This window comes from Aulostomus chinensis, chromosome 6 (genome assembly GCF_037954235.1).
Source record: "Aulostomus chinensis isolate RoL2024-O1b breed Wild chromosome 6, RoL_Achi_v1.0, whole genome shotgun sequence".
Classification (NCBI taxonomy): domain Eukaryota; kingdom Metazoa; phylum Chordata; class Actinopteri; order Syngnathiformes; family Aulostomidae; genus Aulostomus; species Aulostomus chinensis.
The window spans coordinates 23997633-24013855 of NC_141325.1; the positions used below are offsets into that span (position 1 = coordinate 23997633).

The 16223-nt window shown below is 40.9% G+C and overlaps 1 protein-coding gene across 1 annotated transcript in view; it reads right to left on the minus strand.

Moving 5' to 3' along the window:
* nsmfb (NMDA receptor synaptonuclear signaling and neuronal migration factor b) overlaps positions 1-8815 on the minus strand; it is a 57014-nt gene extending 48199 nt beyond the window's left edge. The window contains exon 1 of the mRNA XM_086207103.1: positions 8494-8815. Within this exon, the coding sequence (XP_086063229.1) occupies positions 8494-8564 (71 nt within the window). The 5' untranslated portion in view covers positions 8565-8815. The remainder of the gene's footprint in view (positions 1-8493) is intronic.
* Between the last annotated feature and the right edge of the window lie 7408 nt (positions 8816-16223).

Sequence of the window (16223 nt, forward strand, 5' to 3'; positions counted from 1 at the left end):
GGACTGTCAATCTAACTTGTAAATTATCAAAAAAGCATTTCTTACATATTTCATTGATGTGCATCCATATCATGAAGGGTGTCCACACTCAACGTTCAGCAAATTGTTTGTGTGATTAAATTAAATTTGAAGTCAATACAGAATTGATGCAAGTGAATTGATGCAAGTTCTTGTCTATTCCCATTCGGTGGCACAAGTGGTGCAAATATATGATATTTGCAGAGAGAATGATGCAGGTTTACCTCTTTGCATATTTGCCAAGTTGAAAATATTCAACTTTGAGCAAACTATGCATGTTATGTTGAGATATGACACTGACAATATGTTTGAAACCAAATAAAGATAATCATTAAAATCTCCATCTTGTGAACAAACATTTTTGGGCATTTTTGCTGTGTCTTTGTTGCTGTGGCTGTCATTATCCATCAGTCACTATTAGCTTCAAGCTAAAGATACATAGCTGACTTTCTACATTCTGGGGTCACACAAGAGTGATGCAGGAGGGGCAAAAAAGTAATTTTGAGGTACTACTTGTGAGTACTAAGAGACTTTTTTGGAGTACCAAGTAAAGAGGCATTTTTTGGCTGAAATATTGCTTTAAAGGCTGTTTTTCAGTTCAGCAGCTTATAAAAAAAACAGTTCTGTGAGTTCTGTGTTCTTTACATTCTCCAGAGGAGTGCTCTTCTAGTTATAAAAGACTCCAAAAAGGACAAGGGGAGATTCTATTTCCTATTTTAGATTTATACAGCATTTATCTGGCCTGCGTACATTGTTAAATCTGCGTGTGTGTGTGTCAGAGACACGCAGGGAAGGTTGGCTAGTAAAAGGCTGATGACTTCATTAGTGACTCTTGCTCTGCTGTACTCCACTGACAACAAAGGCAATGAATCAAGCAGTTACCCATATCTCCTGAGAAGCTGTAAGTGGGTTCATCAATAGGTGCTGGAGGGAAAAACTGATGTTAAGTATATGGAATGGGATTGTAACTCATGCAAGATCAGCTTCAGGTTCCTCTTTTGGCTTGCTGACACACTGGGTTGATATAGGCTTTCATTAAGGGCTTTATTGCCTAATGACCATAATACATTTCTCTGGAGATTGGGTCGATTATGAGGCTTGCAGCTTAAAAAAAAACAAAAATAAACTGCTTTCTGTTTCTGTTTCTTTCCCCCTGAATTTGTCATCAGCAGGAGTTTCAAGCTTCCAAATCACCAACAGAGAACATATTAGCTATGAATCAATCAGAATCAATGACAGAAATGGGAGGAAACGCATCATCAGCTGAGTGTAATGTCTGACCTGTATCTCAATTACAAACCCTAAGCAGGAAACAATGGATGGATGGGTGGACCTCTTGGCTCAGTTCAGGTGCTCTTTTTTGCGGGAGTAAATGAAATAAATTTTTAGCTATATGTCAAGAAAAAACAGAAAACAATATTTCTAAAGGTAAAAAGTAAGAAACAACAGACATACCTCCCTGTCTGTTGGCAGGAGAAGTGTCCTCTGGCTGGAATTAGAGAGTATCTTTTGCACGTGTGTTTGTACCAACAAAACCTTTTACATTTCTGGCAATGTACTTACATTGTTCCAAGGCTCAAGGAGTCAACATGAAACAATTTACTGCTGTGAGTTACATTTGCTTTTGAGTAAATCATCCTGAGCTTCATACTGTAAGCAGCGGCTTAGGACTGCAAAAAGTATTAAAAACGGAGGGAAAACTTCAGCAAGATTTCTTAAAAACCTGAGAGTTTGTAACCACCATTTCAAACCAGAGGATTACAAACACATTGAACTTTAAAAAAGCCCGTGACAGGTGTCCTTTTCTGGTTTGGACCAAAAAGATGATCCTGGACATTCCTCTATTCATCCCCAGAAGGCTGTTGTGTAAGTTGGCCACTGTTTCTGTTGTTATTCATACAGTAACGCTAGACAAAGAAAATTAAGCTCATCTTCTTTTTCAAAAGTTTGTTGAGTACTACAGCTGATGAAAATATAACATCATTTTTGTTAAGATATGAAATAGCAGTGTAAATACTGTAACAGCTCAAGCAGCAATATGCCTGACAATAGCTGTGCTAAAACTTCATATCGTGAGTATCATCTTTCAGTACTGCCATTGTAAATTCCAGAGCTGGTATATGGTTCTCTATCAGTGACCCTGCCAGCTTAATGCTTAAGAGAAAGGACACAGATGTTTTACAACTACAGTACGAGCACAAGTGGACCATGGCTGGAGCTAATCTGTGCTGTGATGAGGTCATTGTCACACAGCCTTATGGGGAAGAAGCCCATGAAATCACATTTTCACTTAAGTGGACACCTTTAAAGCCTCAAGACTGTTGTGGTGTGCAATACCTTTCAGACGTGACTCAAATATTCTTGAAATATTCAAGGCAATGTTGCTCCAGCGTGCTTGTAATACTTCACATCAAGTAGCTGATCAAAGCAGATGGCCTGGTTTTTATGTGCTGTTTTACAAAGTTTTGGCAGAAATAGGACATGGAGGCACATTGGGCCATCATTAAGCACTTCTGTCTCAGTGAATAAAGGAGAACTAATTCTCCGCAAATACCCCTAAAAGCCAAGACATTAAATACATGGTGAGATGCAGAATAAAACAGAGAGCCTGCAAGCAAGATATTCATCAAGCTCTTTAACCTTTGTCTTGATACTTAACATAATCCTATCAGTAATAGAGCCAGAGCTGAGACAACCCCTACATTAGCGTTGCAATGGGGCAAAATGCAAATACGATTTCCAATAAGCTAAGATTCAAAATGCAAAAATTTAATAAATATTTTTCCATCTAATTTCCCTACACTTCCCCACATTCTCCTGATGTTCCCGGCTCTGCTGGTAGAGATGCCACAAGCAGCCTCAACACAATTAAAATAGCTGGACGCCCATGCAGTAGCTCCTTAATTCAGGTCAGTAACAACGGGCAAGTGCCCCTGATTCATGCCTCACTCCTGTTTCTGGATGCTCACATGCTGTCAACAGGTTGAATTATTTTTGAAAATTGAGAACCTAAGAATGTTGATGAATACCAAGAAATCCTGCAAGGTGTTGTGAGTAAACTCTACACAGCAGGCTTGTGTTTGCCAACATGGCTGGTGTGTGATCCTGTCTGGAGCAGCAACAAAATTAAATAACCAAACATCTTCTGGATCACAATTTCCCTTCTGCTAAGGAGACTAATTAACATTACCTTGTGTTTTCTTCAGAGATAATTTTGTGCCAGAAAAGTTTAACCAAAATTATCGAACAATAGGAACAATTCTGGGAGAAAGAATGGCAAGACAATAGCTTCTTTTTCTTCACAGGATGAGATGTTGCAGAAGGATGTGATAGCAATTATGTCAATTCATATTTTTCCCCTTCATGTTGTTTGCATGTTGTTGTGGTTGGCAGGCTGCCTGTTGAATAAAGAGTATATTTCCCAAATGTTTGAATGCATTTTGTGGCATTGTAACCCCCCCCCCCACACACACACACACACACACACACACTCACTCTCTCTTGCAGTAGAACACCATGGAACAGCTGTAAAGTTTAATTTGTCAATCTAACTTGTAACTAATCAAGGAAGCATTTCTTACATATTTCATTGATGTACATCCATGCCATGAAGGCTCCACACACACACACAACATTCAGCAAATTATTTGTGTGCTTAAAGGAGGGGTAGGCTCCCAGGTTTCTACATGCTATTTGTTATAATCCCTGAATTTGTCATGATGTCTCTATGGCAATCAATTAACTATGATGGTCAAAAAAGGAAGCACCAAAATCCGTTATACATAAGGGACGCAGGGCCAAATTTACCTCCGCCCAATTAAAACCCACCACCAGTTAGATTGGTTGGATTGTAGCTGATTGGGCAGCTTAGCTGTCCGTCAAAAGGCTGAGACCAGGCAGCCTGCAGTGGATATCAACGCTGTCTTGGATCGGTGTTTGGTGAGCAGCTTCAAGGAGGACAAGCATTGATCCAGAAGAAAACACAACAAAAAGAAAAAGTTTTTTTACAGAGCTAGCAATAGTTAAGAGAAAGTACCATCAAAGGCTCAGTGCAATGCGAGTGATTATTGGGGATTCAAAGAATCTCTAGGTTTAGCTACGGACACGCAAGTGGCAGCCTTTCTTTTGGACAGGTAAAACATCCATTTGCCAACTTCTCTAGCTAGCTATGGAGGCAATATTTGTGGTAATTTATTGTCACTGTAGGTTGTAAGCTAGAACAAAACGCTATGTAACAATCGCTCATTTATTTCGTGACATAGTTTACCAGGGAGGGCGAGTGGGAGCGAGGAGGGTGGGTTCATGATCAGAAAACGATTAAAAAACAATTTAGACAGATTTATGCCATATGGTTTGTATATCGTGCTTCTTTGTAAAATTAAAAAAAGAAAAGAAAATAATACATAAAAAAGAACAAAACACCCAAATCAGGCAGAGCCTACCCTGCTTTTCAATCAAACATAAAGTCAACACAGAGATGTACATTGATGCAAGTTCTTGTGTATTCCATCAGGTGGCGAAAAGGGTGCAAATACATGAAATTTGCAGGGTGAATGATGTATTTTTACCTCTTTGCATTTTCGGCAAGTTGAAAATATTCAACTTTGATCAAGAAATACATTTGAGGCCCCGTCACAAAGCCAATCAGTGTGAAGATCATCACTGCAGAGCAGACAGTGAAGGAAGATCAAGCTCACTGTTGCTGGTTCCACACTGGAGAGCTGAGTGATGTTTAAACAGAGTCACCACAGAGACATCTGAACTTCACTTCCGGATGATTTGATGTGGGTCCAAGTTTAGTGGCCATGCCTGGGGTTCTTGTCAGCAGGAACTGTGAGCACTGACTGACATCAGAAGCTGGGAGTGACTACTGCATACTAGCGATCACTAGCCGGGAGTGCTCGCCAGGATTAAGACAGTCAAGTGGACAGACTGATTGCTGATGGGGTGCCACCAAGAAATAGCGTTCTTTCAGTCCTTGGACAGGTGAATTAAGTTGAAGTTTGTCACCGTGTCAAAGGTCTCCATAGGGGTTAAACTGAACATGCCTGTGAGAAGAGCCATCAAAGCCAACCAGCATGCCTCGGGACTCCACAGTAGCTACATCCGGTTAGCACAACAGCTAGAAAAGCTTAACTTAAGGTCAGCAAATAGCAGGGTTTTTCTAGATGAAAAGAGCACAGATATAAGGTTTAAACATCCATATTCACACATGAGCGGCTGCACAGTGGTGCAGTGGTTAGCACTGTGGCCTCACAGCAAGAAGGTTCCAGGTTCGAGTCCCGGCTCGGGAGCGGGATCTTTCTGTGTGGAGTTTGCATGTTCTCCCCGTGCCTGCGTGGGTTCTCTCTGGGTACTCCAGCTTCCTCCCACCATCCAAAGACATCAAGAGGGGACGAGGCTGATTGGATTCTCTAAATTGACCGTAGGTGTGACTGTGAGTGTGAATGGTTGTTCGTCTCTGTATGTTGGCCCTGCGCTGGACTGGCGACCTGTCCAGGGTGAACCCTGCCTCTTGCCCATAGATGCTGGGATAGGCTCCAGCCCCACCGCAACCCTTACTAGTAAGGAATAAGCGGAAGATGACGATGGATTCACACATGAAAGATGCTTAAAATGTACATCAATAGCAGTAGAACAACAACAGCACCAGTTTTCCCCAGCTTTTCCCAGAAAGTGTACTCACAACTTCCCATTCTTCAGGGAAAAATAAAAACAAATGCATCCAAATTTTGCTAAATGATTTGAAGTGAATGATGCACACACATCATCGTTAGTAATATCTAACAATGGCTTCTTAACTGAAATGTTAAACTTCTCTTTTAGGTAACTCATCTATCACTGAGATACCTGACTGGCTATCATAGATGAATTTCTCACCCCAATCTGTGCCTGCTCCTCATTCTTGACTGTACCCGGCCCCTTGGAGGCCCACAGGGCTCATCCTTAATTACGTTGATGATTATATTAATTTTATGCCTCAGCAATCGCACTGTCTGCTGAGAGGGGTGGCAGGTGGAGGAGTGGTGGTATTAGTAACAACAAATCCATAACTCATATTTGGCATGTAGAAATTGTTAAAGGGTTGTGTATTTAAGTAGTAGTAGATCATGTGGCTGACATGGGAATACGTGATGTGTTATACAAATTTGTATCATGGATTATAAAAATTAATTTCGATTTACGTGTGAAAATTCAGCTCATGTTGCAAAGTCTTGAGGTTCTTTTTAAAAGCTCATAATTCAAAACAGTTCTGTAGGACAGTTACAAACGTGACTCAAGTCCAGTGGGTCTCATCGGGGAAATGATCTTAGGCGCTCATTTGTTCTAGACTATTATGGCCCTAAATCTAGTCTTACAGGCAGGAACCAAAGCCTCCTAACTCCTTGTCCCCAAACATAACTGGCAAACACCCAGGCTTGCAAAGACTGTAATGTACAAGAGTTACACAACAGACTCTGAAAGAGTGACTTCAACAATATGTAGCACTCTTACACATCTGGCATCACCACAAGCTCTTCATTCTCATCTCATTCATTCTTCATCTCATCTCTACATTGGAAGCCTCCTGTTGGTTACAATACAAAACTTAATGAAGACCCTCTGAAACCCCATTTCCTGGACCTTAAGGACGATTTCTTTGACCCTCCAGAAAGAGGGTTAAACAACATGTTTTATTTGTTTGCAGCCTTGTTCAAATCCAGAACTGATAAATAAATACAATGAAAGATTTACTGTTTACAATACCGGGCTTACATTCAATTACAGAGAGGTATTCACATGATTTCCAAGTAAAATAATGTGTAAGCTAAGAGCTGTGTGAGGTACAGGGTCAAAAGTTAAATCCTGGGAAAAGAAGATCCTATTAATCATGTGTACTTCTACTATAATCACTGCCCAGTCTATTATTCACATTCACCCAAGGACAAACACGTGGGTTCAACAGAGAGATGAATCTCCTTCTACACAGTAAAGCAGATCAACTCAGATCTTCCAGCAGCATTGAGACCCCAGCGCCAGGGGTTTCAAAGGGAGTCTTACAGTTTCCTGAGAGCCATTACACTCCTTCAGCTGAGTGTGCGGTTCACTGGTGGAGCCGGGAAGTACATGAGAACACATAAGTCCTGCTGGCAATCCACATGCATGTCTGCGATAGAGCGTATATGTTTGTGATATATGGAAGAATTAAGCCTAAAGTGTGAAAAAGCAAACAAAGCGGAACACCAGGTGATAAGCATCACGAGAAAGAAAAACTGAGGTGGGAGATGTGTACATAGAGTATGTGTGTCTGTGGCTGTGCTGTGGTAGAAGGAAAGGTCATGCTGTTTGTTAAAGATTGTCTTTGTGTAACTGTGCAGACGACAGGATTTATGGAGGGAAGCCCACAGCACACATGAGAATAAGAGTCTGGCTTGGGGGGGGGGGGGGGGGGGGGTCAGCTAGTGGTCGACACTCACCTCTTCTACCATTTAGTATTAGTCAGAGCCTTTGAACCGAGAATACACTGATCCGACACCCATGGCACCACGACCTTTCAAAGCATGACTCACACACTCAAAGCTAAATGTTACGAGAATAATTCAACATCACTGAACAAAAATGCGGTGGCAGCACATTCAGAAACATTCAGTAGAACCAACAAGTGAAAAAAACATTGATACTGTTGGCTACTGAGCAGAGAATTACGAATGGGAATCGTGTTCCGTGACCAGGTCATTACCCAGACAAACTAGTGAGTCTGAAAATGATCTGATGATGACCAACAGACTTCTTGCTCTTTGATTTGATATATATTTTCATGGCAAAAGTTTATATCCAAACAGAGTCCCAGAAACAGGATGTTCTTTGCTGTACGGAGAGTAAGGACCTCATCTCCATATCAGGCTTGAAAAGCATAAAATAAATCATCTTTAAAAACAGCTGATGCTGATGAGGAGTATGTTGTGATATCTTACACTGTAGATTATATTAACAGGAGTATGTGTAGTCAAATGTGGCTGTAAGCAACAAATAATTTTGATTGCACTATTGTTCAAGTGGTAAAACTACCGTTTTATGTTTTCGACCATAATCTGTAGTTTTACCACTTTAACAATAATGCAATCAAAATTATTCCTTAAAATGGTAGCATTTGTCCTTTAGGGCTGTAAAATAACATTAACTTAGCTTTATTAAACTAAAATACAATGAATTATTATTTTTGAACATTTGAAATTATAAAAGACCAAAAAAAGGAAAGAGGGAACTTTTTACAAGTTCGCTAAATTGTACAGGAGGTGGACGATGCTCTGCCTTTCCATGGATTTTTAAAAATTATTATTTAGTCCGCTGAGACATTCCAGATCAGTTACCTTTAAAGAGATCTACCTTTGCACTCTCTCTAGAAATCCTCTAACACGGGAGAAAATGTAGACGCACACCCCATCAGGTGCTGTCATTTCTCCACGCCGGTCCCCCTTCGCCGAACACGCTTACCGAACTTTTGCGGCCACGGAAGATATCGCATCACTCCTCAGATTCTTCCTTTTGGACACCGCAGTTCCCATGCTGAAGTGGAAACGACCCAGGAGAGAAAGCGCACACCATTCCACACACTGATCGGCGAGAGAGACAAACGAGCGGAAAACAAAACAAAACACCAGAAACAAACCGGGGTAAAGAAATCGTCCGAATCCAGCGAGACCCTAGAATAAGTTCATAGTCTATGATATCTTTGGGCATAAAAACAGAGTGTTCCAGGGGGCTGGAGCCTGAACGAGGAGGAGCTGCCAAGGAGACGCGGAGTGTGCGCTGCGCTCGGCTCTCCTCATCCAACTGAAGCTCCCAGGAAGGAAACTGGGACCATAAAAGGAAGAGAAGAGAGGAGGAGAGCAGCCGAGTTATTCCTGCACGAAGGGGACTGAAGATGCTGATAACATGCAAGTTCATCCACTAAACGTGCAGCTCACTATCGGTTACCAAGTCTGAGAAAAGTCGGTCTCCGCTGTTTCTTTTGGTTTATAAGTAGGCTACGTACAAGAAAATACCAATTAATACAGAGACAGGGCTGATGTCTTTATTATACTTAATTATGTAGTTATAATGGATGAAACACATCCAAAACAGAGGTAGGTCGTTCAGTATTGAGAGCCGAGGTTTCAAGTCTTAAACCTGCAAGGCTTTTTGATGGCCACCAGGGGGCGACTTCAGTGCTCGCAAAGAGAAGTCCAATTGCATCTTGTTCAAATAACTTAGCAAACATTTTCCTAACAAGTTTTTATGCTTTCATGCAGGCAGCAGCTTGTGGGTTGTCTGTGCCATTCTCATTCCTGCAGTAACTCAGGAGAACTCGAAGGAAATGTGTTCAAATTTGGCAGGAGCATCCACTAGCTTTCAAGGATGAATTGGTGGTGTTAGGTCGCCATCACATCACATCTGTCCCATTTCTCACTTTAACTCAGGAATGTCTTGAGGGAATTTCTCCAATTTGGCATATATGTCCACTGTGACTTGATAATGAACTGAAAGATTTTGGTGGTCAAGGTCACTTTCGCCTCAAATAAATGTGATATTGCCTGAACAGCTTCAGGGAATTACTTCAGATTCATCCATTTGATCATACAAATCTTTCTGTAAGGAGAGGACCAGGCAGACACTCCTTCTGGCACACACGGATACCAGAAATGTCAAAACTTATGATTTTATGTTGTATTTCTGGATACATGGGTGGGTCTGTAGGTTGATTTCAAAACTGACTGGTGGACAAAAGTGTGCTACTGTCCAATCTGATTGAGTCACGGTACCTTGTGCCTCCAGGTTGATGTTAACAACTTATTTACACTGTTTAGGACATGGTTGCAGTCAGAGACGACATTGTTGGCTACTCTTAATATGTTATTGGCTGTTTTATAGAATTAGCCCACAGTCTTTTAAAACACTTTCATTTGATGGACCAGTTTTGGGGCGGCACGGTGGTGCAGTGGTTCGCACTGTCACCTCACAGCAAGAAGGTTCCAGGTTTGAGTGCTGGCTCGGGCGCGGGATCTTTCTGTGTGGAGTCTGCATGTTCTCCCTGTACCTGTGTGGGTTCTCTCCTGGTACTCCAGCTTCCTCCCACAGTCCAAAGACATGAAATTGGGGAAGACTGATTGATACTCTAAATTGACTGTAGGTGTGACTGTGAGTGTGAATGGTTGTCTGTCTCTATGTGTTGGCCCTGTGATGGACTGGCGACCTGTCCAGGGTGAACCCCGCCTCTCGCCAATAGCCACTGGGATAGGCTCCAGCCCCCCCGCGACCGTTAACAGGAATAAGCGGAAGACAATAGATGGATGGAATGGATGGATGGACCAGTTTTTCTAACTTTTTTATTATCTAATATTACAATACTATACTAATATATAATACTACAGAGAGGAGAAAACTAAAACCTAGGAATTAGCGGACCTAAAGCAACAGAGAAAGTTGGATGTGGTCTCTCCTGGAAAACAGCTTATCTTCCAGTATTTGTATGAAAATACCTCCTTGATGTTTTTTTTTAATAATTTTTTTTATTATGGATAATAATAGGCATTTTATGGGAATCAAGTTGTTAACCAAAAACAATTTCCTCTTTTTTTCTTAGTATAGATCTCAAAAGCATTATTATCACTACACTCAACAACTTTGCTCCCAGCATGTTGGAGTTGCCTGTGTCATTAACAGAGATATTAAAACTGTATCATCATAATGCTAAGGAACTCAGCAGTGACATCACAACAGTATGGAAAAATTGCCATGATTCATTATTTGATTAATTTCAGGTCAAAAGACACTCGCTAAGGCATAGCACAAACACACACTTTTCTATTCTATTTCTGTATTTCAAATTAACCAGAAACAGGACTCCACCATTGGTTGATGTAGAAAGACAGTCCAATATTAGTAAAGTATGTGTCTTTGTGTGTGTGTGTGTGTGTGTGTGTGTGTGTGTGTGTGTGTGTGTGTGTGTGTGTGTGTGTGTGTGTCTCAAAGCCCCCTCTATCCCAGCACGAGGCACAGGAGCATGCATGAGGTCAGCAAAAAATGTTAAAAGATTACATTTATTGTGAAAAGTGCCACAATAGAAATGTCAGTGTGATCTTCAATGACATTTCCTTTCTTATGGATCATAAATCAGAAGTTCAGGTTGCACAGAGTCTCTCTACACATGGTCAGCGGTCCCTTCACTACACCACATAGCCTTGTTTGCCGCAGTGTTTGAATATTGAATTGGGAGCTTGCTGAAACAACAGATCTTCATTTTTCTTAGTCAGTCTCTCCTCCACGAGAGAAGCATCACAGTTGGCTCCATGTATAGATAACAATGGCTGGAATTGATTGAAGTGTCTGCATTGCTTGAATTGGCTATCAGCAATTGAAGTGTAATTCATCACAGGAGAAAAGCGATTCAAGAATAGTAGACACACAACAGACTAAGGCCTCCTTTTTACTGACAGATTCAAGTGACTGAAATTTGATTTTTTTTTTTCTCACATGTGTCACGAACTCAAAAGCATACAGGATCAGATATCCAGGTGTCCATTTCAGGCCTCAATCATATGCAGAAATCAGTATGAACTGAATGTAACCCTAACCCTAACCAATCAGACTGTCATTTAAATGGATACATCAGATTTTCCTTTTACTGAAAAATGAAAATGTGAAAATTTGATGACGTTGATGCACACAGTACTATTGGTAACCATGGTTACGGCACTCTACTGAAATACGTTGCTGAAAATGAGCAGAAGCAACATCAAGGAGGGGGAAGACTCAGGTGAGTGGACACTGGCTGAAGTCACCTGCTGATTATTACCATCAACAGTCGTCATTCATTACTCACGTATCCACTTGAATGTATAATTCATCCACACACCACCCAACTGACAGAGTTACTCCCTCCCATATATGATCCACACAGACATGCCATTCCAACTGGTACCTTAAAATGATGCAGAGCAAGGTCACATTGTTTCGAGAAACTCAGCATTACAGTCATGACAATAATAAGAAACGCTGGGCTGTTCATGGCCATCTCCACTCAAAGCTGGTAAAAATATAGTGCAGGGCTCAATTCTGCAACATCGTCTGCATTAAATGTATGAGATGACATAAACACATGCATGCACACACATACTGTGTGCTATGCAGCCTATTTGATTTCTTATTTTACTAAAAAAATTAATTCAAATGTTTATTTCAATGGAAGACATGCAATTGGGGACGAGGCTGATTGATACTCTAAATTGACCGTAGGTATGAATGTGAGTGTGAATGGTTGTCTGTCTCTCTATGTTGGCCCTGAGATGGACTGGTGACCTGTCCAGGGTGAACCCCACATCTCGCCCATAGCTGCTGGGATAGGCTCCAGCCCCCCAGCCCCCCATCCCCCCACCCCCCGCGACCCTTAGCAGGAATAAGCAGAAGAAAATGGATGGATGGATGGATGGATGGATGGACGGATGGATGTTCATTTCACTGGCCTAATGGGGACCCACTGACCAGTCCAGTCCAGGTCCAGTCAGTAGCTTTGCATAGGGAAGGAACAGCTATCTTTCAGTCTTATTTGAGTCTATTCCAAGTGCAGCTATGAGCTGGTTGTCAATTTATTTGGTTTCATGCCTGCGTAACCAAACCATCGTACACACTTGCGTTGTTTCTGTCACACGGTGAAGTCAAGTTAGGATTTTGTACTGTCTCCATGTTGGGTCTTTTCATTTCCTGTTTTATTTTGAAATTTAACTCTCCTCACGTTTCAGGTCACTGGCCTTTCCTCATGTGTCTTGGTCTGATAACCAAGAGTTTCCACCTGTTCCCCATTTCTCTGCCTTCATTGGTATTTTGTGTTTTCCTTCCTCCAAGTGAGAGATTTTTTGTTTTTCATGTGCAGTTTTTTTAAGATTTTCTATCTTAGATGAGTCTTTGTTAATGTTTTCATAGCTTTTTGTTTCCTCCGTGAAGAGTGATCTTTTGTTTCCTTTCCTTATCATAACCTGGTGCCTCCCGTTATTTAGGAGTGTTTTTGTTGTGTATGCTTTTTATTTCGGGTTCTTGTTTCCTCCGTAGTTGGAGTGATTTTCATTTATCGATTAACCCTTAATAGCCTTTTGTGTTTATTCCTCCTTGAGTGGACGGATTTTTATTTGTGATATTTTTCATAGCCACGCCTCTTCCTGTACGAAAGAGGGGTGATCCTATAAAATAGGTCCATAGCCTACTTTCTGTTCCTTGAACTTGGAGTCGCCTGGAAACCTTCATTAAAGCTTTCATTGAAACATCTGAACCCTGCGCCTGTGTCCTGTGTCCGAGCCTGGTCGTGACATTTTCAAGTGTCGGGCAGATGTAAACAAAGGTATTAGATATGGGTTTTAAATGATATGTAAATGAGCAGTAAGCAGAAGCGATTTCTGCCAGTTCTATTTACAGATGGCATCTTCAGGACCACACTTTGCTATGATGGCACAGTCTCATAAGGTGGAAACAATACCATTGGGTACTAAAAGTCAAAATGTAAAATAACAAATATTCAACTGTAAATGTCCAAATGAATGCACTTCATTCAAAAATATATTTACAATTTAAAATAGAAAACAAAACTGGATCGCTCAGAGCTGCATGTAATCTGTTATTTGAGATTGAGCCAAATCCCGTTGGGTGATACAGGCCTTAAAATTCCATAACATTAAGAACTGCAGCTCCATAATGCAATGACATTCAACACTGAGCGGATGATTTGATTTTTATTCTAATCCCGATGTCTATTAACATGAAAATCATACAGAACATTTTCTGCTCTCTGGAGCAGAAAATCGATTTGGCGTCAATATTCAATTGCAAGCAATTCTTCCTTTTAGCTGCAATATGACTGAACCTCGCTGTTATGAGCTCACTTGTAATATGCGTAGTAAATGGTACAATGTACTGTACACACAGTACTCAGTGCATTTCACATTTCAAGAATTTCCACAAAATATCCTTTTCACAAGCTGCAGCGTGATAGCCACCTCACAGCTGCTGCATGACACTAGGCCTGTCATATTCCTCCAAGCCGGAGGAAAAAATTAATTTAAAAAAAAGCAGAAACATGCAGGGCCTTTTGTCGGGTGTGTGAACACAGTGGACAAGACTGGCAGTGCGAAACACAATACCACTATAATCACCAAAGAAACACTCATCAAACATCAATTACCCAGGTTTTGAGATCCAATCAAATTCAGCCATCACGTCCATAAAACCTCTTGTGATTTTATTAGCAGCCAGCTGTTGTGACATGATAAGAATAGAACAACTATGGAGGTTAGCATGCTGCCTGCTATCACAGCCATGGATATATAAGATCTGTCTCACTAGATTAGACGTAAGAGATGCCACATCTACGTCTTTATGGCAGACATAAAGAAGATGGGGGTGGCTCAGTTGTAAGATTTACATTTCATAGGGTGCCTACTGTTCTCCTTTCATTGTATAGGCTGCCACACTTCGAATTGCAGCTGCGCTCCATTAAGTTCAGTCATATTTTCATCAAATGGTTTTCAGCCTATACTTTTATCATCCCACTGATTTCTGATCTGCCACCTTTACTGTAGGTAAAGAGTCATTATGGTCATGGTTGCAGCACACCAAGTTTGACTGTCTAGGAGATGAAATGGTTGGATATACAATTTACTGGCTCAATGATCTTTTAAGATATTTTCAGAATTACAAGATTTTGACCACTGGACTGGATTAGTCCGTGTTTATTTCCCCATAACACCCTGTCTTTAGTTTTAGTAGGGTGGCAAATGCCATAAAGGCTCTTTACTATCTTTATAAAACAATTTATTATGGGGGCATATTTTTTGCCTCAAGTCAGACGTTTTCAATTCAGCTAGCTCATGAGTAAAACTACAGATAAAGTGGCTGTATGCCTCCGCAATGTGGCTCAGTTATCTTGGACCACCAAAATTTATTTCAGGCCATCCTTAAAGGAATAGTTTTGTTTTATCTTGATGTGTGATTGTATGAGACACTGATGCCAGGTCACTAGATAAAGGTCAGTGCATCCTCTGTCTGGAGAATCAGCAGAGGGAAGTATCGGAGGGTGCTGCTGTGGTTTATGAGTACCAGCACAAACACATCTTTTAACCACCAGAAAGTTCAGCTAAATCAAGTATTTATATTTTTTCCCTTTACACTTTTAAAAATGTTGGGAACTACATAATGTACACATTGGAGCATGTAGTAGCCATATCTGGCACATGCTGTAACATGGGAGGTTCATGTCAGACACCCAACCAAGCCTTGGCAACACAGGGAACTGAACCAGCAGCACCCGTGTTGGCAGGCAACACAGTAGACAAATACACTAACCTGTGACTGCTTCCTACAGCACCTTTTCAAACATGTGCACATGCCATATCTATAGCATTATGATGTGACAAATCTCGAAGATGATGGGTGACTTGTTATTGATTCCATCTCCAGGAACACCTGTGTAGTGATAACAGATTTTAATCAGCATCATGGTATTATCCCTCTGTGGAAGAGATGGATTAACGTGGCACTATCAGTGATATAAACCCGGCCTATTGGTGCAGAATATAAGAGAGAAATATAATCTTTAAGCACACAGAACTCTGGGCTATTACTTAACCTGAAAAAAATGACTGTGGTTTTGCCTGTGTATTTTTGTTGACGGGGGGGGGGGTCTAGATATCAAACATATTTTCTATTAAAAGCAAACAACAAAAACAGTACTTTAATGAATAGAAAGGGTATACTTGCATGCTTTACATATATATATATATATATATATATATATATATATATATATATATATATATACACAAACACACACATATATATATAGAGTCAAGTTGGAACCACCTTGAAAGGCTGCTGCACACTAAATTGACAGCTCTTTGAAGCATAAATCACCAATGCACAACACCACAAACCTGAACTACATCAGATTTCCAGTCACAACCAGGGGGGTTAGACAGACAGACTGGAGCCAGCATATCCTATTCACCTCACAGCAAATAATACAGATTCAAACCCAAATCTCTCAAAGTCGATTGAGGCAAGAGGCTCTGCACCCATATTAATGACATGGACACTGACTGCTGATAACAATCAAAGTTAGCACCTATTTGCAGCTTGGCTTCAAAGAAGCCAGGTAACATGGCTGTGCTGATTTGGCTTGGTGTGCTAACTGAAGATACAGC